The following is a 22999-nucleotide window of genomic DNA, read 5'->3' as shown; positions in this document are numbered from 1 at the left end:
GCTCAGTTTCAGGGTGTTGGCAATCTTCTTGTAGCCTTGGCCATCTTCATGTAGCGCAACAATTCGTCTTTTAAGATTCTCAGAGAGTTCTTTGCCATGAGGTGCCATGTTGGAACTTTCAGTGACCAGTATGAGAGAGTGTGAGAGCTGTACTACTAAATTGAACACACCTGCTCCCTATGCACACCTGAGACTTAGTAACACTAACAAGTCACATGACATTTTGGAGGGAAAATGACAAGCAGTGCTCAATTTGGACATTTAGGGATGTAGTCTCTTAGGGGTGTACTCACTTTTGTTGCCGGTGGTTTAGACATTAATGGCTGTATATTGAGTTATTTTGAGGGAAGAATAAATTTACACTGTTATATAAGCTGCACACAGACTACTTTTCATTGTGTCAAAGTGTCATTTTGTCAGTGTTGTCCCATGAAAAGATATACTTAAATATCTGCAGAAATGTGAGGGGTGTACTCACTTTTGTGATACACTGTACATGCACATGCGCATTAGTAATGCAAAGAACATTTTCATCAGTAAGTATAGTTTGCAGAGGCTAGCAAATGAGTAAATGCACACAATGTGTAACACAGCTCCAAGATCTAAACTATAGTTGTGCATCAAGTAAAAACCCTGAGCTAGAACTACAATTGTCAACAAGAAAGCATCAAGGACTCATCCAGGGGGTCACAAGAGAACCCAGATGAACGTCTACAAAACTGCTGACCTTTAACTGCCAGTTTCCTTTAACATAAGGTCCCCCCAAAAAGCCAGGTGGTGGATTGGCTAGTTATGCCCAATGTTAAACAAACACCATGGATATGTTGTATTCCCACCTTGTGCCCAGTGTTTCCAGCATAAGCTCAGGACCCACTATTGAACCCATGATTCCAACCAGAAAGTTTGTTTGTTTGTTAGGATTTTAACGTCATGTTTTACACACTTTGGTTACATTCATGACAGGACAGGTAGTTTACTCATTACACATAATTAATCAGTTTAGTGTCAAACACAGTCATGGACAATTTTGAATCTCCAATTCACCTCACTTGCATGTCTTTAGACTGTGGGAGGAAATCAGAGCTCCTGGGGGAAACCCACACAGACATGGGGATAACATGCAAACTTTACACAGAAAGGACCTGAGCTGCTTCACCTAGGACTCAAACCCAGGACCTTCTTGCTGTGAGGCAACAGTGCAACCCATTAAGCACTGTGAGTAGTTTGAGAAGTGGAAAAGTTGCTGCGTTAACCCTGAGCCTTGATCATGCCTTTGTTTTCCAGCAATGAATTCTAAGGGTTGAAAAAGACAAGTGACCTACAAGCTGGAAAGCTGAAAGCAAGCAAGCTGGAAGAAAGCAAAGTCAGCTTAAAAGTGACTGCTGATATGTGTGTTGCTTATTTTCTTAACTGGTAAATGCAACACCAGTTATTAAGGTCCACAGTCATCTCCTGGACCTTCAATATGGTTAAACAATCCAGAATCTCATACTTATTTTATTTATTTAGTTAGTTGATTTAAGCTGTTCTTACACTTTGGTTATATTCATGGCAGAATATAGTAGATAATTCTAAAGTCAGTCTATCATCCTTGTCAAGTGTTGTTCTTATGTTGCTCTTTAAATGCACTCTTTTATACCAATTTTGCATAATAATTTAAGGATTGTTTTCAGTTTGGCTTAGTTAAAGATTTTTGTCATAGTCTTTGGTATTGCTAGAGATTGTCGCTCCAATGAGTATTTAATACGTTCAGTCAGTATGGGTTTAAAAGAAACAGTTATACTGCAGGGATTACAGAGTGGGGAATATTATCTCCAGAATCTCATGTCTTCCACTATTGTGTACAGTTCTTACAGTATAATGTCTTTGTCATACATACATACATATAAAAATGTAAGTAAACATGTTTGTAAGCTGGGGTCAGAGTGCAGGGTCAGCCATCGTACAACACTCCTGGAGCAGACAGGATTAACGGCCTTGCTCAATGGCAGAGCCGGGATAGCCCAAAGCTCTACCCACTACGCTAACGCTGTGTAGTGATGTAGTTGGGTGGGAGTCTCGGACATCTTGGACAATGTCTACCAAGTGTGCTTAATTAGACTTATTAGGGCGCATTCACATGAGAAGCATTTTGTGCTCCGCTCACCAGGAGCATCGGTGCAAACTGTCACTTTGTTTAGCGTTTGGCTTGAGCGGTGCAGTAAAACGCCATCAAAGTGCAAATATGAGACGAATCTGTATTTGTGTGGAATAACCGTCAAATTCACTCTGAAAGCTCCACATGTATCTGTGTTTAGCTGGATTCTCCTCAATGTTTCAATTTTAAACTGTTTAAGATTTTCAGCTCGGGGTGCTGAGAAATTATAAGAATCAGCTTTCCGAGAAAGTCTAAAATGCTTAAAGTTAAAAAAAGCTTAACATAGTATGGACTACATTGACATTTTCGGCCTTTAGCAGAGGCTTTTATTCAAAGCAACTTACAGTCTAAGCAAATGAGGGTTAAGGGCCTTGCTTAAGGGCCCGACAGTGGCAACTTGGCAGTGGTGGGGTTTGAACCAGCAACCTTCTGCTTACTAGTCTAGTACCTTAACAGCTAGGCTACAACTACCCCTACACTTCTCTCAGTTATTACTGGTCATAAGTTCTCTCTACAAATGAAATTCCTTGCTCTTTGTTTTAATACAATAAGTCATATTAAGCTTTATTCACACTCAGCTCTGTTCGTACTGAGTCGCTTTTACAGCGTCATATCAAACAGTCTGTCTCACTGAAAGCTCTTTGAAAAGGTCAGCGGCAAACTGTGTCGAAGTTCAATCAGGTGAACTTTGAGCGCTGCTGCAAGCACAAAAATCGCAAGCCTACTGTGTCGAAAAGTGGAAACAGCACCGCCACACTCCATAGGAAACAACGGCACAGCCGATGCAAAAGCGGTTTTGCCCCTTCTCATGTAAATGTGCCCTTAACTATGTCCAGACAGTTCACAGACTCTCACATTTAGATGTACTAACAGATGTTTTGACAGGGGCTCACCTTGTGCTTCATGCCGTGTGCTCCACTGCCCTGGCTGCCACTAAGAAAGCCAGGTGTGGTGGACCAGCGTGATGGGTTTTTCCTGGACGGCTCCTCTGACTGAACAGCAACCTCTGTCAGAGCCAGAAGAGCTGGATCACTACTACGCCTCACTTGGAGAGCCATGTCTGTGAGAAACAGTGAGAGAAAAAAGAGGAAAAGGGAGAAGAGATTAATACCACATTCTTGCCCCTAATATGTAGCTGTCTCATTGCACAATAGGAACCCCTTTCAGCTGAGAAGAGGAGCACATGTCCTACATGGACGTGCTGATTTTCACCCACAGTTCTTCAGCCCGACTGTTTTGTTTCCTGCAGATAGCTTATTTCAGTTCGGCGCTCATGCAGAACAGCAAAACAGCAGTGTGCTGTGTCAGACACAAAGGCTGCTTTACTGCTGGCTGAAGAGAATTTTAGATCATACAAAAAAAAGAAACACACAGACAGATATAAAGAAAGAGATGCAAGACTGTAAAGCTAAGCTACAACCGACTTGAGCTGCAGGTCAGGCAACCTACTTGCATTCTCACACGTATAAATGATTCCTTTTGATTACTCTCATTGGAAATTACCACAGTGAATCGTTCGTTCACATATTTGATTTGGCACAGTTTTTACGCTGGATACCCTTCCTGACAAAGCCCTCCTAATTGAAGTTGCAATAAAAATTATTTGATCCCTATTGCACATAAGGTTTATTAGCAAAATTTACAAACGTTCACCTGTTTGTAATAAACCAAGAACAAGAATCAAAAACAACAGTCAAAGAAAAACAAGTGAAATACCTCAACACAAGAAGCATAACAAGTGGCTTCTCCAAATTTAACACAAAATGGCATGTTTAATGACTACTTACAATTAATGATAAGAAACTACAGTACTTAATGGCGCACCCTTTTGCTGTTATGACCTGTTGCAAACAGAATACACAGCCAGGCACCAGCTTCTGGCAGAATTCCTGAGGAATCAGCACATTCCTCATGGGCAATGGCCTCCAGTTCACTTATTGGGTTTATTATACTTGGGTATGCACGCTACAACCTCCTTCTTCAAATCCCCCAGAAGTTTGTCTATGGGATTCAGGTCAGGTGACTGTGACGACCACTCCAGAATCTCCCAGAACTTTCTCTAAACCAAGTCTTGGTGGACTTTGAGGTTTGCCTGGGGTCATTGTGTTGTGTTTGAAGGTTCAGCTTCCTCACAGAAGGCATGATGTTTTCTTCTAGTATTTCTTGATACTTGATTACATCCATCTTCCGGCCTCCACATGCTGCAGGTTTTCGGTGCCAGAGGAAGTAAAGCAGCCCTAGAGAATTACAGAGCCACCACTATTCATCACTGTAGGCAGGGTGTTTTCACTGTAAGCTTCATTCTTCCTTCTCCATACATACTGCTTATCCACAGAACAGAATCCCAGAAAACTTTTGTGGCTTATCTATATGGTTTAAAGCACATTGGAGCTGAATTGTCTTGTGCTTTTGGAAGCTATAACCTCCAATTTTCTGGAAGAGCTTCTCACAAGCTTTTCACATTCAGTCAAAGAGCAAAATAGCTTTTGTTGTGCCATTCATCCCATAGGAGTGTAACGCATACCATCTCGTGTGCAGCAATAGGGGGACTTTCCGGGACAAATTGGAAAGTGTAAATACTGTACAGATGTGCTTTTATATTATATAAAGATTGCCACAGACATTATAGTAAGACACATTGATACATTGTGATTATGATTATTTGGTAAAATAAGATTAAATAATTGATTTTTTTTTGTTTTGTTATAATTGATTTGTTGTTTGGGAAATGGTTTAGGCCGAGAACCTATAGTCAGGTAACTGAACATGGCTCTTCAGTCTAGACTGAGAGGTTGCGTGGAGAACACCTATAGACTTGAAGTGACTGAGTATTTTGATTGACTTATTTGTTTGTATTTCTGTAAATTGGAGTTTGTTTATTTCTTTCTTTAATTATTTTTTTGATTATTATTTATTGATTATTGAATAGTGTATTTTTGTTTTTACCAAAGTGTGGCTAATAAAAGAGGGTTATCCCTTATCTGTGGCATCTTGACTAAAGTAGCCTCCTTTAACATCACCGCACGGCCATTCAACTCACAGTTGGTGTCAGAAGTGCAATAATACTTTGATTTTGTATAGATCAAAGCTTTCGGCAGGCCACTGGAGTTACTTCACACCAAATTGGTCAAACCATGTCTATTTGGACCTAAATTTGTGTATGGGGTACAGTTGTGCAGGAAAAAGAAAAAGGCCTTCCCCAAACTGTTATCACAATAGCAAGTTGAAAGGTTTCTCTGGCCAGACATTGGACATGCCTCATTTAGAAAACACATTACAAGGTGCTTTTCTAAAAATAATAATAAGGGTCTTAAAAGGTGGCACAAATGGGGATATTAAAGTTACGTTTCCACAAGTACTGGCACATACCTACTCACAAAGTAGCATGATGTAGGGCTGGTACCTGCATTGACTGTCGAGGACTGGGGATGCTGGTTAGGATTACATAACCAGTGATTGAAGTGAAGTAGTAGTAGCAGGCAGAGATGAGATCTGATGACGTCTTTTAGACAGCAGTAGAAGTCGTTGGGAGTTTGAGAAGAGCTTAAAAGATCATATGGATCCTGTTTACGACTGCTTACAACTGCTGCTAGTGATCCACTAACGCAAACATCTCAGTAACCACCTGCCATCTTTTAGTGCTCACTTTACTTAGCATATGATTCTCTCCAGCACGTAAGTACATGCAGTTTGAATGAAGTGATGCCATGCTATGGTGATTTCACTATACCAAACACTATTTAAGAGAGCAGCAAATAGCCTGTGGTCTGAGGGCTACCCGAAGACCACCACACCTGGCAAGGCCACAGCATTGCGTGTCTAAAATTAGCCTGAAATTACTTCCAGAGCTGAGTAATGATTTTTAAGTACGCTTTTCTTTGTGGTTAGGTCACGTTTAGTGCTTGCCCAGGTGACGCTGGCCTCTGAGGAGTCAGAATTAGACACAGAGGCCTCTGTAATACAGAAAGCTAATGTAAACACAGAGAGCTAGTGAGGAAAAGACGGGTCAGATTACAACTACACTTACTGACCTCAGTAAATGTCGTTATAAACCTCTAATAACATACACAAAATAATTAGTTCTGGCATTTATATAAATATACCCTATTTTTCCACAGCCATGCCTTTGTAATGTGTGCAGCATGTAGTTTTGCATTGTCTTGTTAAAAAGTGCATGGACGTCCCTGGAAAAGACGACGTCTTGAAGGCAGCACATGTTGCTCTAAGATCTCAATGTACTTTTCTGCATTAATGCTGCCATCACAGAAGTGTAAACTACCTTTTGCCAAAGGCACTGACACAGCCCCATACCATGACAGACCCTGGCTTTTGGACTTGTTGCTGATAACAGTCTGGATGGTCCTTTTCGTCTTTGGTCCAAAGCACACTGCGTCCATTTTTCCATAAAAGACCTGGAATGCTGATTCATCTAACCACAATACATGTTTCCACTGTGTAATGGTCCACCCTAGATGCCTAGACGTACTGAAATTCCTCCCGATTCCTTGAATGGTTTAATGATATTATGCACTGTAGAGGTAGAAATATGCAAATCCCTTCCAATCTTTCTTTGAGGTACATTGTTTTTAAACATTTTAATAATTTTATCACACATTTGTTGACAAACTGGAGATCCTCTGATCATCTTTGCTCATCAAAGACTTTGTTGGATGCTGCTTTTGTACCAAACCATGATTACAATCACCTGTTGACATCACTTGTTTGGAATCACATCATTATTTCGTTGTTTCACCTCATTACTAGCACTAAATTGCCTCTGTCCCAACTTTTTTTGGAATGTGTTGCAGGCCTGAAATGCAGGAATGGAGGTTTATTAATAAATGAAATGAAGTTGAGCAGACAAAACATGAAATATATCAGGTTCCAACTGTGTGCAATCAAATAAAAGTCAAAGTAAATGAAAGGAACACTGCATTTTTATTTTATTTGCATTTTCCATTTTTGATTTGGAGTTTTATATATATATATATATATATATATATATATATATATATATATATATATATATATATATTTATATATATATATATATATATATATATATATATATATATATATATATATATATATACAGTGTATCACAAAAGTGAGTACACCCCTCACATTTTTGCAAATATTTGATTATATCTTTTCATGGGACAACACTATAGACATGAAACTTGGATATAACTTAGAGTAGTCAGTGTACAACTTGTATAGCAGTGTAGATTTACTGTCTTCTGAAAATAACTCAACACACAGCCATTAATGTCTAAATAGCTGGCAACATAAGTGAGTACACCCCACAGTGAACATGTCCAAATTGTGCCCAAATGTGTCGTTGTCCCTCCCTGGTGTCATGTGTCAAGGTCCCAGGTGTAAATGGGGAGCAGGGCTGTTAAATTTGGTGTTTTGGGTACAATTCTCTCATACTGGCCACTGGATATTCAACATGGCACCTCATGGCAAAGAACTCTCTGAGGATGTGAGAAATAGAATTGTTGCTCTCCACAAAGATGGCCTGGGCTATAAGAAGATTGCTAACACCCTGAAACTGAGCTACAGCATGGTGGCCAAGGTCATACAGCGGTTTTCCAGGACAGGTTCCACTCGGAACAGGCTTCGCCAGGGTCCACCAAAGAAGTTGAGTCCACGTGTTCGGCGTCATATCCAGAGGTTGGCTTTAAAAAATAGACACATGAGTGCTGCCAGCATTGCTGCAGAGGTTGAAGACGTGGGAGGTCAGCCTGTCAGTGCTCAGACCATACGCCGCACACTGCATCAACTCGGTCTGCATGGTCGTCATCCCAGAAGGAAGCTGATGCACAAGAAAGCCCGCAAACAGTTTGCTGAAGACAAGCAGTCCAAGAACATGGATTACTGGAATGCCCTGTGGTCTGACGAGACCAAGATAAACTTGTTTGGCTCAGATGGTGTCCAGCATGTGTGGCGGCGCCCTGGTGAGAAGTACCAAGACAATGTATCTTGCCTACAGTCAAGCATGGTGGTGGTAGCATCATGGTCTTGGGCTGCATGAGTGTTGCTGGCACTGGGGAGCTGCAGTTCATTGAGGAAAACATGAATTCCAACATGTACTGTGACATTCTGAAACAGAGCATGATCCCCTCCCTTCGAAAACTGGGCCTCATGGCAGTTTTCCAACAGGATAACGACCCCAAACACAACCTCCAAGATGACAACTGCCTTGCTGAGGAAGCTGAAGGTAAAGGTGATGGACTAAACCCAATTGAGCACCTGTGGCGCATCCTCAAGTGGAAGGTGGAGGAGTTTAAGGTGTCTAACATCCACCAGCTCCGTGATGTCATCATGGAGGAGTGGAAGAGGATTCCAGTAGCAACCTGTGCAGCTCTGGTGAATTCCATGCCCAGGAGGGTTAAGGCAGTGCTGGATAATAATGGTGGTCAAACAAAATATTGACACTTTGGGCACAATTTGGACATGTTCACTGTGGGGTGTACTCACTTATGTTGCCAGCCATTTAGACATTAATGGCTGTGTGTTGAGTTATTTTCAGAAGACAGTAAATCTACACTGCTATACAAGTTGTACACTGACTACTCTAAGTTATATCCAAGTTTTATTTCTATAGTGTTGTCCCATGAAAAGATATAATAAAATATTTGCAGAAATGTGAGGGGTGTACTCACTTTTGTGATACACTGTATATATATATATATATATATATATATATATATATATATATACAGGGTGTCCCAAAATTCACGCAAGTAATTTTGATAAAGAACACAGGTTTTTAATTAAAAATTGTAAATTTTTAATTGATTCATAAAGTATACAGTATAGGGTTATGTATGGAATAGCATATCGGGTAAATGGCCTCCACGGCTTTGCTGGCACATACGCACTCTTTTGTCGAAATTTTCCATGACCGTTTTGCATACATGTGGCTGAATTTCATTGATACAGCGCTCAATTTCCTCCTTCAAGGCGTGGGTGGTCGTGGGCTTGATGGCATAAACCTTAGACTTAAAAAAAACTCAAAGAAAAAAGTGCAACGGCGTTAAATCGCATGATCTGGACGGCCAATTCTGATCACCAAAACGGGAAATTACACGACAAGGAAATGACTCATGCAGTAATTGAATTGTTTCTCGGGCTGTATGGCATGTGGCACCGTCTTGTTGAAACCACATGTCGTCCACATCCATATCTTGCAATTTAGGCACAAAAAGCTGGATTATCATGTCGCGATAGCGAGCACCATTAACTGTTATTGCCTGACCAACCGCATTTTCTAATTAAGAATGGTCCAAATTCAAATCTTGCGTGAATTTTGGGACACCCTATATATATATATATATATATATATATATATATATATATATATATATATATATATATATATATATATATATACAGTGTATCACAAAAGTGAGTACACCCCTCACATTTCTGCAAATATTTCATTATATCTTTTCATGGGACAACACTATAGACATGAAACTTGGATATAACTTAGAGTAGTCAGTGTACAGCTTGTATAGCAGTGTAGATTTACTGTCTTCTGAAAATAACTCAACACACAGCCATTAATGTCTAAATAGCTGGCAACATAAGTGAGTACACTCAACATGGCACCTCATGGCAAAGAACTCTCTGAGGATGTGAGAAATAGAATTGTTGCTCTCCACAAAGATGGCCTGGGCTATAAGAAGATTGCTAACACCCTGAAACTGAGCTACAGCATGGTGGCCAAGGTCATACAGCGGTTTTCCAGGACAGGTTCCACTCGGAACAGGCTTCGCCAGGGTCGACCAAAGAAGTTGAGTCCACGTGTTTGGCGTCATATCCAGAGGTCGGCTTTAAAAAATAGACACATGAGTGCTGCCAGCATTGCTGCAGAGGTTGAAGACGTGGGAGGTCAGCCTGTCAGTGCTCAGACCATACGCCGCACACTGCATCAACTCGGTCTGCATGGTCGTCATCCCAGAAGGAAGCTGACGCACAAGAAAGCCCGCAAACAGTTTGCTGAAGACAAGCAGTCCAAGAACATGGATTACTGGAATGCCCTGTGGTCTGACGAGACCAAGATAAACTTGTTTGGCTCAGATGGTGTCCAGCATGTGTGGTGGCGCCCTGGTGAGAAGTACCAAGACAACTGTATCTTGCCTACAGTCAAGCATGGTGGTGGTAGCATCATGGTCTTGGGCTGCATGAGTGTTGCTGGCACTGGGGAGCTGCAGTTCATTGAGGGAAACATGAATTCCAACATGTACTGTGACATTCTGAAACAGAGCATGATCCCCTCCCTTCGAAAACTGGGCCTCATGGCAGTTTTCCAACAGGATAACGACCCCAAACACAACCTCCAAGATGACAACTGCCTTGCTGAGGAAGCTGAAGGTAAAGGTGATGGACTAAACCCAATTGAGCACCTGTGGCGCATCCTCAAGTGGAAGGTGGAGGAGTTCAAGGTGTCTAACATCCACCAGTTCCGTGATGTCATCATGGAGGAGTGGAAGAGGATTCCAGTAGCAACCTGTGCAGCTCTGGTGAATTCCATGCCCAGGAGGGTTAAGGCAGTGCTGGATAATAATGGTGGTCACACAAAATATTGACACTTTGGGCACAATTTGGACATGTTCACTGTGGGGTGTACTCACTTATGTTGCAGCTATTTAGACATTAATGGCTGTGTGTTGAGTTATTTTCAGAAGACAGTAAATCTACACTGCTATACAAGCTGTACACTGACTACTCTAAGTTATATCCAAGTTTCATGTCTATAGTGTTGTCCCATGAAAAGATATAATGAAATATTTGCAGAAATGTGAGGGGTGTACTTACTTTTGTGATACACTGTATATATAACCTGTTGATTACCTATAAAATGTATGTATCTATAAAATTCAGCAGCAAGGTTCCTGACTGGGGAACCACATCACTCACATGCTCTTTAATTTTCACTTGCTACCTACCCGGGAACTTTACTCTTTGAATTATTTTCTGCTTGTCATACCTTGTCTCTTGTTAGAGAGCATTCTGCATTGATGCTCCCAGGTTGAAATACTGTTTCTTGATGTATTAGAAACTCAGAGATAAAGTCTTGATCTTGACTTTTATTTTTGCCCTTCATTGAAAGATGAAAGATAGCTCTAGATCTGATGGAGGTTGGGATAAATGTGTCAGTGGCACTAATAAGATGATCACTTAACAAACAAGGACTTTGTGGTTGGACACCAATACGCCAGCAGGCAATGAACAAAGTAAACAAAATTACAACTACACACACTGACCTCAATAAATGTATTCATAAATTTTCAATAACGTCTATAAATAATCGAATAATAATCTAAAACGCAGTATGTATGAAATGAAATATTTAAAAAGAAACCGTTCTTATGTGTAAAAACTGAAATTAGTGCAATCTGTGTTCATGTATTTAATGTGGTTGAGCTTAAGGCTCTGCTCACTCAAAGGAGTGTCAGATGGTTAATGTCAAGCACCGAGTTTAGAGCATCGAGTCACAAGACTAAAAAACAGTCAATGGCATAAAAGTACTGACTATTGTGAAAGTACAGACCAGCTATAAATATACAAACCCCTACCAGTGTCTCCTTTCACTTTCTCAACCTCTTTTATACTCTCTCTCTGGCTTGATCTCTAGTATGGCTTTCTAATGTGTGATAGGATTAGCTTTCTTCCGTGCAGAAATTGGCTTCTCCTGCATTTAATAACTAAGATGACCACTTAAAGCACCTCGCTCATCGATCTTAGGTGTGTTGGGGGACAGCCAGGGCCCCTAACAAGATGGAAGGGCAATTTCGGGCCCAGCATCAGGCCCGTGGCGGCGCTCTGGAAGTCTGCCACCCCCATACACCAGAGACCAAGTTCACGCTGCATGACAGCAGCACTTACAAAGCTTTTATTTACATTGTTTATTTACTGCCTCGGGCGGCAGGTGCTGTGTGTGAGTGTGTGTGTGTGTGTGTGTGTGTGTGTGTGTGTGTGTGTGTGTGTGTGTGTGTGTGTGTGTGTGTGTGTGTGTAAGTAAATAATTCTTGAGGGATTCATCTGTGATTAAGATTCCATGGGAAGATGCACAGAAAAGCTTAACCCTAACTGCATTACTGCATTACTGCACGTGTCCCACAAAAGGATCCTGATATCAAATTCATAAAGAGGGCAAGCAGATAGCAGAGCTGCAGTGTGGCGTCCAGATACTGCACACAAAATAATAAGATCTACTATTTCTACCTCTGCACTTCTTTACATTTTTAGCAAACATTACTCAGTAAACTCAGTAAACAATCTCTATCCACACAGGCATTGTTCAAAGACAGAAAGGCATTCAGTTATGCCCTAATAATGCCGTCTTTTACAGTCCATCCTCATGTGAATGCACTTTTACTGAACGAAATTCGATATTCCAAGATCAAGCATCTCCATGATTAAGAAGCATAAGGAAACAATACAGAAGTAAAGGTAAAGTGCAGGTTTTATTGTATTTCTATTGATTTTAACGGTTTTTAATTATATTTCAGTGTATTTTATATTATATTTGTGTTATTTTCAGTGTCACAACCCCATTATTTTACATTAGCCGAAAAAATAAGCAGTTCCACGGGACCATGGAACGCATTAACAGATTTCCCATACATCCTTATGGTGAAAAATAACTTGAAACGCAATGCCTTTTAAACTTAGCGCCACTCCCAGAACCAATTGACGTCAGTTTCAAGGTACTACTGTAATTGTAAGGGACGTCAGAATTTCACCAACAAACTATTAACAAAAGTGTTAAACCAGTGCCACATTTTTTTCGGACTTAAGTTATTTAAATCGAAGTTTTAATTTTTCCCTGTGAGTTTTAATTTTGCAATCTCCTTATGTTTTAGTGTCTGCGTTTTTAGCCTGTACCGCTCCACCTGGGGATCAAACCCAGGACCTTCTTACTGTGAGGTGACAGTGCTACCCACCGAACCACTGTGCCACCCCCTTGTATAACTGAATTAATAAACTGAATGTTATTTTCCTTACAAAGTTTACTGATGTGCTATTGTGATTGGGGCTTGACTCCTATTTCACTGCTTGCCTAGCTACAATTGTGTTATATTGCTAATATATTGTGAGCCACGAGTGTACAAAGCACCACAAAAAAATGTAAAATTGTAAAATTAAATAAAAGCAAAGTATGTCTATGATAAAAATGATTAACACTGTTTTTATTACAAAACTAATGCTGAACAGATACTATGGGTAGCTCAATAAGAACATTATGAGAGATAATTTATGAGTGAATCACTGGTGAATCACTTTTATAACATAAAATAAAGTCAATTTAAAATAATACACCTATGTGTCACACAGACGTCAACATGGCTCCCATTTGTGCTCAGTTGCATGCTTTGAACCTTGTGATGACAGTTTGGGAAATGAGCTCTATTTTAGCGAGTGGCCGTGTGCACAAAAGAAGGTCCATACAGAATGGTTTGATGAGTTTGGTGCAAAGGAACTCCAACGGCTTTCACAGAGCCCTGACCTTAACCCCACTGAACACCTCTTGGATAAACTGGATTGTCAAAATAAGGGCCAGGTCAGAAATGCTCCTTGGGAGGTATTTTCAGTAGAGTAGATGCTGCCAGAGCTGCAACAGAGATGGTACCTCAATATTAACTCTCAGGGTTTAGAACTGGCATGTTTATGTTCTGGTGTCCACATACGTCTGGACATATGTGTGTGAAAGGAAGCTAGTCAGTATATTGCATTGTGAAGTAGAGATAAGTAACTCAAGATGAATCATTACTATTAAAGCAACCTAAAATCCAGACTGGTTTTCAGTGTGAAATGGGGCTTTGACACAGACTTATTAGGCAGCTTAGGCATCGAGACACCTGCCTTCTGCTTCAAATGCACACCCATGTGCACACGTGCCAGCTCATCAATCAGTAAAGCTTTGAACTGATTAAGTGGTATAAATTCAGATTTCTCACAAATTTACACCATGTGTCGTGGGCTTTGAAGTCATTTGCTTCCAGGATGAATTCGCTGGTAGTAAATTAAGAACAGAGTGCATGTCGCGGGCCCGAGAGTAAAAGTGAGATAACCCGTATGTCTGACCGACAGTTTCTGCGCTAAGCCTTTACTTGCTCAGGAATGAGGTTCGAGCCACATTCACAGTTAATCCCTGCTCCATAAATGAACTTTGAAAGTCATTATAATAAAACTTTCCACCTGGCTGAGCAGCCGCTCGCAGCACTCCGGCTCCGGGATCTGCCTTTTCAAACACAGGTAGCTCTAATGCATTACTGCATGCTTCTAGTCATTTAAATTGGCCGAGTGTCCATTTTGTCCTTGCTGCCGGTTAGCTGCCAGAGGAAAAATGTCCCTGACTGGATGCCAGCAGTGGCCCGTCATGCAGAGGAATACAGATCAGGTTCGGCCAGAGGACATGAGGGGGGGATAAAGAAAGTGATGAGCAGCGTGGAGGCCAGCCTACTAATTCCATTTCACTCCATCACTCGCTTCTTTCATTTTCTTTTCTTTCCTTATGCAAATTCGATGACTTGGTAAATTGGGCAAAGTTTTATGGATTCAGTAGGATTAAGACTGTGACCTTGATGTTCTGAAATAAAAATATTATCTTATATTTCTTCTCTAACAAGGTGAAGCTTGGACCAACGCTCCAGAAGAATGAATATTTTACTATATGTGGTCTTTTTTTAGAGGACTTTTTTCATGTCTCTAGAGATTAAGGGATGGAATCTTTTCAATGCAACATCCAAACTTCATTTGCATTTGACTCAGTAGGACAAAGAGTAATTCAAACGAAGAGTCAAAGGTAAATTTAAAAGGAGGACAGTCACATCAGGCTATTTTATTTTATAATTCAAACTGAAAATGAGATAAAAGCCTGAGAAAACTGGACCGATGACATCACTGTGTCTGTATCAAGCAGAGAAAGAACCTAACTGCCCTTTTAACTAAAACATGATAAACACATTAATGCTTGGGAGTTCAATCAGAATGTGTTGTTTTCCTGCATGTTATGATGTCACTGGTCCAATCTTTATGCTTTTTTCACCCAAATAAAAATATTAAACCTCTGGCATTACACACCCAGGTGGCACAGCGGGATATTTCTGAACACCCGGTTTGAATCTCGGCTTTGCTATCGGTCGGCTGGGCGGCATCCAGCGGGCACATTTGGCAGTGTCTGCAGCAGACAAAAACTGGCCACCGTGTCTGCTTACCGGCTAAGTGGGTGGGGTCTTCAAATGCTCTGGCAAAGACCCTGATTAGCAGACTGAGGCACCTGTGCAGAAAGTATGGGTGAAAGCACCGAAGCACGGGTGTAAGAGAAGGGGTCTGCAAGGATTGCACACGCATCGGAGGGGGCGTGAGCAGGCAAATGTACCCTCCTTGAACACAATCAGGATCTGTTCAATCCAAGCATTTGAAGACCCCACCCACTTAGTCTGGTAATTTTCCCACTCAGCAGACTTGGTGGCAAATTTTTGTCTGCTGCAGACACTGCCAATTGTGCCTGCTAGATAGAAGAAGATTATTTGTCATATATACATATACAGGTATACAGTATATATATGAAATTCTTTCTTCACATATCCCAGCTTGTTTGGAAGCTGGGGTCAGAGCGCCCCTGGAGCAGACAGGGTTAAGGGCCTTGCTCAAGGACCCAACAGTGGCTGCATAGCAGAGCCTGGATTTTAACCACCAATCTTCCGGTTGATAGCCCAAAGTTCTACCCACTAGGCTACCACTGATGCCGCCCTGCTGACCGGTAGCAAAGCAGAGATTCAAACCGGGGTGTTTAGAATCCAGGTGCTGGTGTGCTAACGGAATATCCCGCTGCACCACCTGGGTGTGTAATGCCAGAGGTTTCATATTCTTATTTGGGTGGAAAAAAGCATAAAGACTGAAGGAAAACAACAAATTCTAATTGAACTCCCAAGCATTAATGTGATCCCCAGCGGCAAAAGACAAATTGACTATGCTAAAAAAATCAGGAGAAAAGGGAGAAAATAGTCAAATGTTACTTTTTAAGTGATGGGAATTCATCATATAAGATAAGCAGGGGAGGAACAGAGGAGCGTCCAAAAAAATGACAGATTTCCATTAGCTGAACCAGGGAGTGAATAAGCCGTCTTGAGAGAGGTTCTACATTTGGTTTATCTCCATGTGTAAACAGAGACCTGTGACCCGCAGAAGGAGTGTCAGAGCCAAGAGCAAGCAAGAGTTTCTGCATGAGGAAACAGCCAACAGCAAACCAGCATGGGAGTAAAAGAATGGACTGGAACAGAATAAAATATAGACCTTGAGAGCAGAGGGCATAAGTTTGAGACTGAACACCAGATAGAAGGAAAGCACAAAAGGGAAAAAAAAACATGACGAGACACAGAAGCAGACCAACACAGTCCACTATAACAGAGTTTCTCCACATCAGTCCTGAGGCCTGGAATTACAAGCTTTCCCTGAAGCAAACACACCTGATGATTTTGAGCTAAATCAGGTGTGCTGGGAGTAAAGGAAGCTTGGGAAGGACTTCAGGGCTGGAGCTGAGGAAGCCTGAATTACACTAACAGGGAGTTAGTGAGTCCAACAAAACTGGAAGTGGAAGGCAAAGTGTATTATTAAGAACAAAAGCATCATGTTTCTACAACTGTCAAAACATAATGATTACAGACAACTAAATCCTTTAAGTCTTAAGTGTCAAAACAGCAGCTTCAGCTTCAAACAGCTTCAAAACACAAATTTATCTGAAGGAATAAACGTCAAGAACAAAAGCTTTCAAGAAACACAATATGTCGAAAAGTATGAGAACCCTTCCTCATGACTGAGTTCAGAGGTGTCAGTCACACGCATTGCTAAGAATTACAAAATCAATTATACAAAATATGGTTTGTGTTAAAGTATGTGGCAACAACTACGGAAAGGCGCTGTGAACAAAGTGAGATCCATAAAGACATGATTTGACAAGTTGCACAAAGCCCTGACCATAATGCCAACCACATTTGGGATGAATTGAAATCATGATAGTGAGCCAAGTCTTTTTGTACATCAGTGCCTTGCCTCACAAATGCTCAATAGGGACACATTCCCGAATGATTTGCTTAGTAAGTGGAGGCTATAATAACCGCAGAGGTGGTTAAAGAATCAAATGTCCACTAAGCTCATGGTCAGTTATCCAAATACACATACAGCTGCAATTGGAAATATTCATCAATATTTATTTTTTAATTATTAGGATTTTAACGTCAAGTTTTACACACTTTGGTTACATTCATGACAGGACAGGTAGTTACTCGTTACAGTCATGGACAATTTTGTATCTCCAATTCACCTCACTAGCATGCCTTTGGACTGTGGGAGGAAAACGGAGCTCCCGGAGAACACCCACACAGACACGGGGAGAACATGCTTTACACAGAAAGGACCCGGACCGCTCCACCTGGGAATCGTACCCAGGACCTCCTTGCTGTGAGGCAACAGTGCTACACACCAAGCCAAGTCTTTCTCAGTTCAATAATGTAGCAAATGAACCAATAAAATTAATGATAAAGTATTTTCGAGTTACGGAATGTTTTGTAATACTGCATGATACAATTATTCAACTCCTACATAATATTGCTCATCTTAAAACCTACTGCTAGTCTGTATGACTTAAAGTTGGGTTACAACATGATGAAAGCATTGGTACTCAAAAACCACCCCTAATTTGCTTCAGCTGTGTTGTGTTATATAAACACCAGCCTGAGAATAAAAATGTTCAAATTGTGTTGCAACCATGGTAAAAACTAAGGAGTTCACTACAGCTGAGAGAGAATCATTTCACTGCACTAAAAGGTTGATGGGTATAAGAGAATTTCCATGAAAATAATTCAGCTACTTTTTTTCAGGCTGCTCTTTACATTATTAATAATTTACATTTTAACCACCACATCTGCCATCACATTGATTCTTGGTAGTTTAGCTCATGCCCTGCATAACAGATGCAATGACGTCCTTTTTTGCTTTCCTGGAACTATAATTTATTTTTAATGCAATTAAATGTAAATTAAACCTATTAAATAAATAATAAATAAAAAAGGCATTTAGACCCCTTGACCTTTTGCAGATACAGAGTGGATAAAATTGTAAAGTTTACCCATCAATCTGCACTAAATCACTCATGATGATGAAGCAAGCACATCAAACTCAAATCTCTATTTTACCCACAAGTATCCAGACCCTTTGCTTTAGCACTCCATGTTGTGGTCAGATGCATCCCTTTAGCTTTAATTCTTCCTAAAATGTGTCAAGACCCCAATTGGAGTCTACCTGCTGCAATCTGAATTGACTGGACATAGTGTGGAAAGCCACACACCTGGGTTCCAAGGTGTTGGCAAATATCTGTGATCAAATTGTGACAAGGCATACAGGGAATCCCTAAAGTCTGAACACATAGGCAAAATGCATATTTTCAATAAACACTTTATTTCATTAGAATATTAATCAATAACATCTTCTATGTGTTTTCCACTCTTTGTGTGTGTATTTTAGTTAACATATAGTTATAGTTAGATTTTTCCTATGTGTCCAGACTTTAGGGACACCTTGTTAATGAACATTACACAAAGCTTTAAGTGTTTTAAGAAACACAGTTGCCTCAGTAATTCTGAAATGAAAAAAACCTAAGCATAACACTGAACGCTCCTAGAGTTGGATGTTCAGTAAAATTGTGCACCCAAGTAAAAAAGGCCTCGGACAGAGAAAAAAAAAAAAAGAACCCAACTGTCACACTAAAAGAGCTATCCCTGCAGCACTGCATGAATCATCTCTTTATGTCAGAGTGGCAGGACAGAAGTCACTGTTGAGTAAAATGTATATGACAGCACGCTTTCAGTTTGCTAAACGGCACATAAAGTACTTTAGGAAAACATGGAATAAGATTCTCCAGTCTGATGAGATAAAACCTGATTAACTGATCAGATCAGCAAACTATATGTTTAGTGATAAACAGGCACTGCACATCAACTGTTAAATATAATCCACAGAGGACAAAATGTTAAACATAGGACAGTGGTAGTCTAGTGGGTAGAGCTTTGGGATATCGACTGAAAGGTTGAGAGTTCGAATTCCGGCTCTGACATGCAGCCACTGTTGGGCTCTTGAGCAAGGCCATTAACCCTCTCTGCTCTAACAAATAAAGGCATTTCATGTTGAAATACGGTGGAGGAAGCATTTTGCTTTATTAGGGGATACTACTAGCCAAGAGCAGCCAATTACTGGAGAATCCTTATTAAAGAACTCAACAGACTGGGGCAACAGTTTACCCTCCAACAAAACAATGACCCAAAGCACAATACCAAAACAACAAAAGTGCATTCAGGGAAAGTCTCGGAATGTCTAAGTGGCTCAGATAAAGCCAAGACTTAAATCCATTCTAACATCTGTGAAGAGACCTGAAGATGGTCATCAAACACTATCCAGTCTAACAGAGTTTGAAAGGATCGTCCATGCATAAACTGGGATAAACTAGGTCTGCAAAGCGCCTAGAATAAATGGTATGAATCAAATGCAGACTAATTAGTAAAACGGCAATGATATCCATTCAAAATCAAATACACAAAACTGCCCAAATGATCAAATTCAAACCCTGTGTTGCAACCCTTGGGTGGGTGGCAAGTCAAAAAAGAAATTAATAAATAAAACGTAGACAAAAATAGTAAGTAATAAATAATAATCTATAAATGAAAATAAAAATTAACCTGTACATGAACAGGTTTGTGGAGGCTTTATATAACACCTTGTAAACCACAGTGGGACCAGATTGCCACAATTTTTATTAATTAAGTATATTTCATTGAGTATTTTATTTTGAGGAATTTGATGTGTTTCGACGTGTTGCCTTGTTGGTAAAAATAATGAACGACATGTGGGTCGCTTGAAAAAAAGTTTGAAAAACTTTGGTCTAATTAAAAGTCAAGGGATCTGAGCATTTTTTTAATCCACTGCAATATACTGTATGTAAGCTATTCCAAATAAAGGAAAAGGACTGAAAACAACAGATTAACGAAATGGACAACAAGAACCTATCAGTTTACAGCCACTACTGTTCACAAGAATTTTTAATTAGTGTGAGCTTAACAAACTCATCCAAAATAGACAAAAGGATGGACAAGTATTTCAGAAAGAGAAGTTAGACATGTTAAAGAAAGAAATGATATATTACAGTGATCTAACAATAGGAAGAAAGCTGGACAATCTCCAAAATATTGTCTGTCTCGTCCGGCTTGACATTTCCCACATATTTAATGTGACAAGCAGGAATGTCACCCCAACATCCAGAGCAGTCCAGCTAAGTGGAATACTGCTACTCCTTAATGAACTCCCTAAAGGAGTTCTAATCAGTTAACCAAACATCTATGTACACCTCCTCTGCTCAGAATGCTTCTAATCTAAATACCACAGTGCTGTTTATCTTCCTGCACAGAAACCTCCCTGGACAAGTGAGCTAAAAATAAATAAAAAAAGAATCTATAAATCAAGGTTCTGCTGTCAGTCACAATCAGCAACATCAGCGTGTTTTCAGAACTGAAGTCTGAACCCAGTCTAGCAATCACAGGACTGGAACTTTTCACAGCAAGGCAGAGTGGTAGAGGTGGAAAAGTTTATGTGTATTTTGGTAAAGCAAAACAGAGCAAAATGCTTCTCAAAACAAAGAAAAGTGTTTGATTATTGAAGGTGTTCAGGAGTGCTAGCCCACCATGCAGGGTTCGATTTTCAGCAGTGCTATTGGCCAGTAGGGTGTCTACATAGAAGGTTGTGCCAGGAACAGCACTCTATCTAAAACTGTGCCAAATCAGCTATGCTATTTATTTTATTTATTTATTAGGATTTTAACATTAGGGACGTTGTAGCCTAGCGGTTAAGGTACTGGACTAGTAATCAGAAGGTCGCTGGTTCAAGCCCCACCACTGCAGGTTGCTGCTGTTGGGCCCTTGAGCAAGGCCCTTAACCCTTAATTGCTTAGACTGTATACTGTCACTGTACTGTAGTCACTTTGGATACAGGCGTCTGCTAAATGCCGAAAATGTAAATGTAAACATTACGTTTTACACTCATGACAGGACAGGCAGTTACTGGTTACAACAAGTGTCATCAGTGCACAAGTTCAGGCAAACACAGTCATGGACAATTTTGCATCTTCAATTCACGTCACTTGCATGCCTTTGGACTGTGGGAGGAAACCAGAGTTCCCGGAGGAAACCCATGCAGACACAGAGAGAACATGCAAACTCCACACAGAAAGGACCCGGACCCGGACCCCCCACCTGGGGATCGAACCCAGGACCCTCTTGCTGTGAGCCACCTGCCACCTTAAATCAGATATGAGGACAAGAATGATTTGCTGTGGCAACCTCTAAATACATTAGCAGCTTCAAAAATAAATGAATGTATGAATTACTTTAATAATAAATCAACAAACAAAGAATTGGGGGGAGGGGATGCTCAGGTGGCAGCACAACAGTATAACTTGCAGGCCTACCAGGACAGTGACGCTGTGGTTGAAACACTGATGCAAGTGGTGAAGGAATATGTATGTAAGTGTAGCTGTAAGTGTTTGGGCTCTTTATAAGAAGTCAGAGGATGTGTGCCAGCCTGCAAACCATTTTGACCATCAAGGGACTTGTGCAAGAGGAATAGTGATTAGGGGAATTGGATTCCAAATTCTGAGAAAACAAATTAATTTATTGAAAAAAATATTGGCTGGCATGGTGGCATTCAGATTTAGCTATCTATCTGTGCTTACTGTCTTTAAGGTGTGGCATGTTCTACTTCTTAAGATGGTAACCAAATCTTAGGATCAAACCCTGAGGTTGTGAGGTACCAACTAACTGCTTTACTACCATCCAAATAGATGGCTATGCCGGATGGTATGATGGTACCAAATGGATGATACTGAAGCAGTAATGATGCCATGGTAGCAAAGCAAATCATATGGGTAATGTATAGCTTTCCTGATTTAATCCTAAGCTTCAGTTATGTCTGTGTTGAGTTTGATATGTTCTCTCTTATGACTGTGTTCACTGGTTTCCAACCTTTAAAATACGTACATACAAGACTGATTAAGTTCATATTGCAATGAAAAAATGAATAAATTCTTGATATTAGAATTTCATCACAATACATTTGTGAGATGTGTGTGTGTGTGTGTGTAAAGGGAAACAGAGTCTGGGTGCCTGAACTAGACAGAACCTGTCTGAACCTCACATTGAGAGTGGCATTGTGCCAAACAAGGTCAGCTAGGTCGAAGAAAGCAAGCAGCCATACTGTGCAACCATCGGGCTGTAGAAGACTAGCTGCCATGCCACGAGGATCCTGAATCCCTGCTGTGATATCATCGGGTGCTAGCATTCCTGCTGCGGCGCCAGGTTCCAGAACCCAAGCTGCGATGTCAATACGAACCAATTTTTGCTGTTCTAATTTGGGCTCATCAAAACTGATGACTGTTGTCACGACACAATTAATCCCCTGCTGGTTGTGATGTGATTCAGCATGCTGGGATCAACACTGAACAACAGGGAGTGGCAATTGTAGAAAAGAGTAGGGGACTAAGTAAAACACACACTGTTTCGTTCTGCTCTTTTACTCCAACGAGCATTTTGCTCAGAGCAGATCAGATTTTATTTTTATAGAGAGAGAGAAGAAACAACCACAAAACACAATGAAATAAACAAACTCCAAACACAACTTTATGCAGCTGCATCAGCAGATAACTTATATCATATAAATGGTTTTGTCAATATGTGAAATATTGCCAAGAATATGATTTCTTATGTTACTAAGGTTTCAAAGTCTTTGTGATGAATAAACACC

At 40.5% G+C, this 22999-nt stretch overlaps 1 protein-coding gene across 1 annotated transcript in view; it reads right to left on the bottom strand.

Annotated features, from left to right (window-relative positions):
- The window catches only part of pard3aa (par-3 family cell polarity regulator alpha, a), a 537783-nt gene that overhangs the window by 288652 nt on the left and 226132 nt on the right, over window positions 1–22999 (bottom strand). The window contains exon 4 of the mRNA XM_062991183.1: window positions 3031–3197. Coding sequence (XP_062847253.1) covers window positions 3031–3197 — 167 coding nt within the window. The remainder of the gene's footprint in view (window positions 1–3030; window positions 3198–22999) is intronic.

Source organism: Trichomycterus rosablanca, chromosome 3 (genome assembly GCF_030014385.1).
Source record: "Trichomycterus rosablanca isolate fTriRos1 chromosome 3, fTriRos1.hap1, whole genome shotgun sequence".
NCBI classification, from domain to species: domain Eukaryota; kingdom Metazoa; phylum Chordata; class Actinopteri; order Siluriformes; family Trichomycteridae; genus Trichomycterus; species Trichomycterus rosablanca.
Note: the sequence above shows the minus strand (reverse complement) of the source record. Positions and strands in the feature narration are given on the sequence as shown.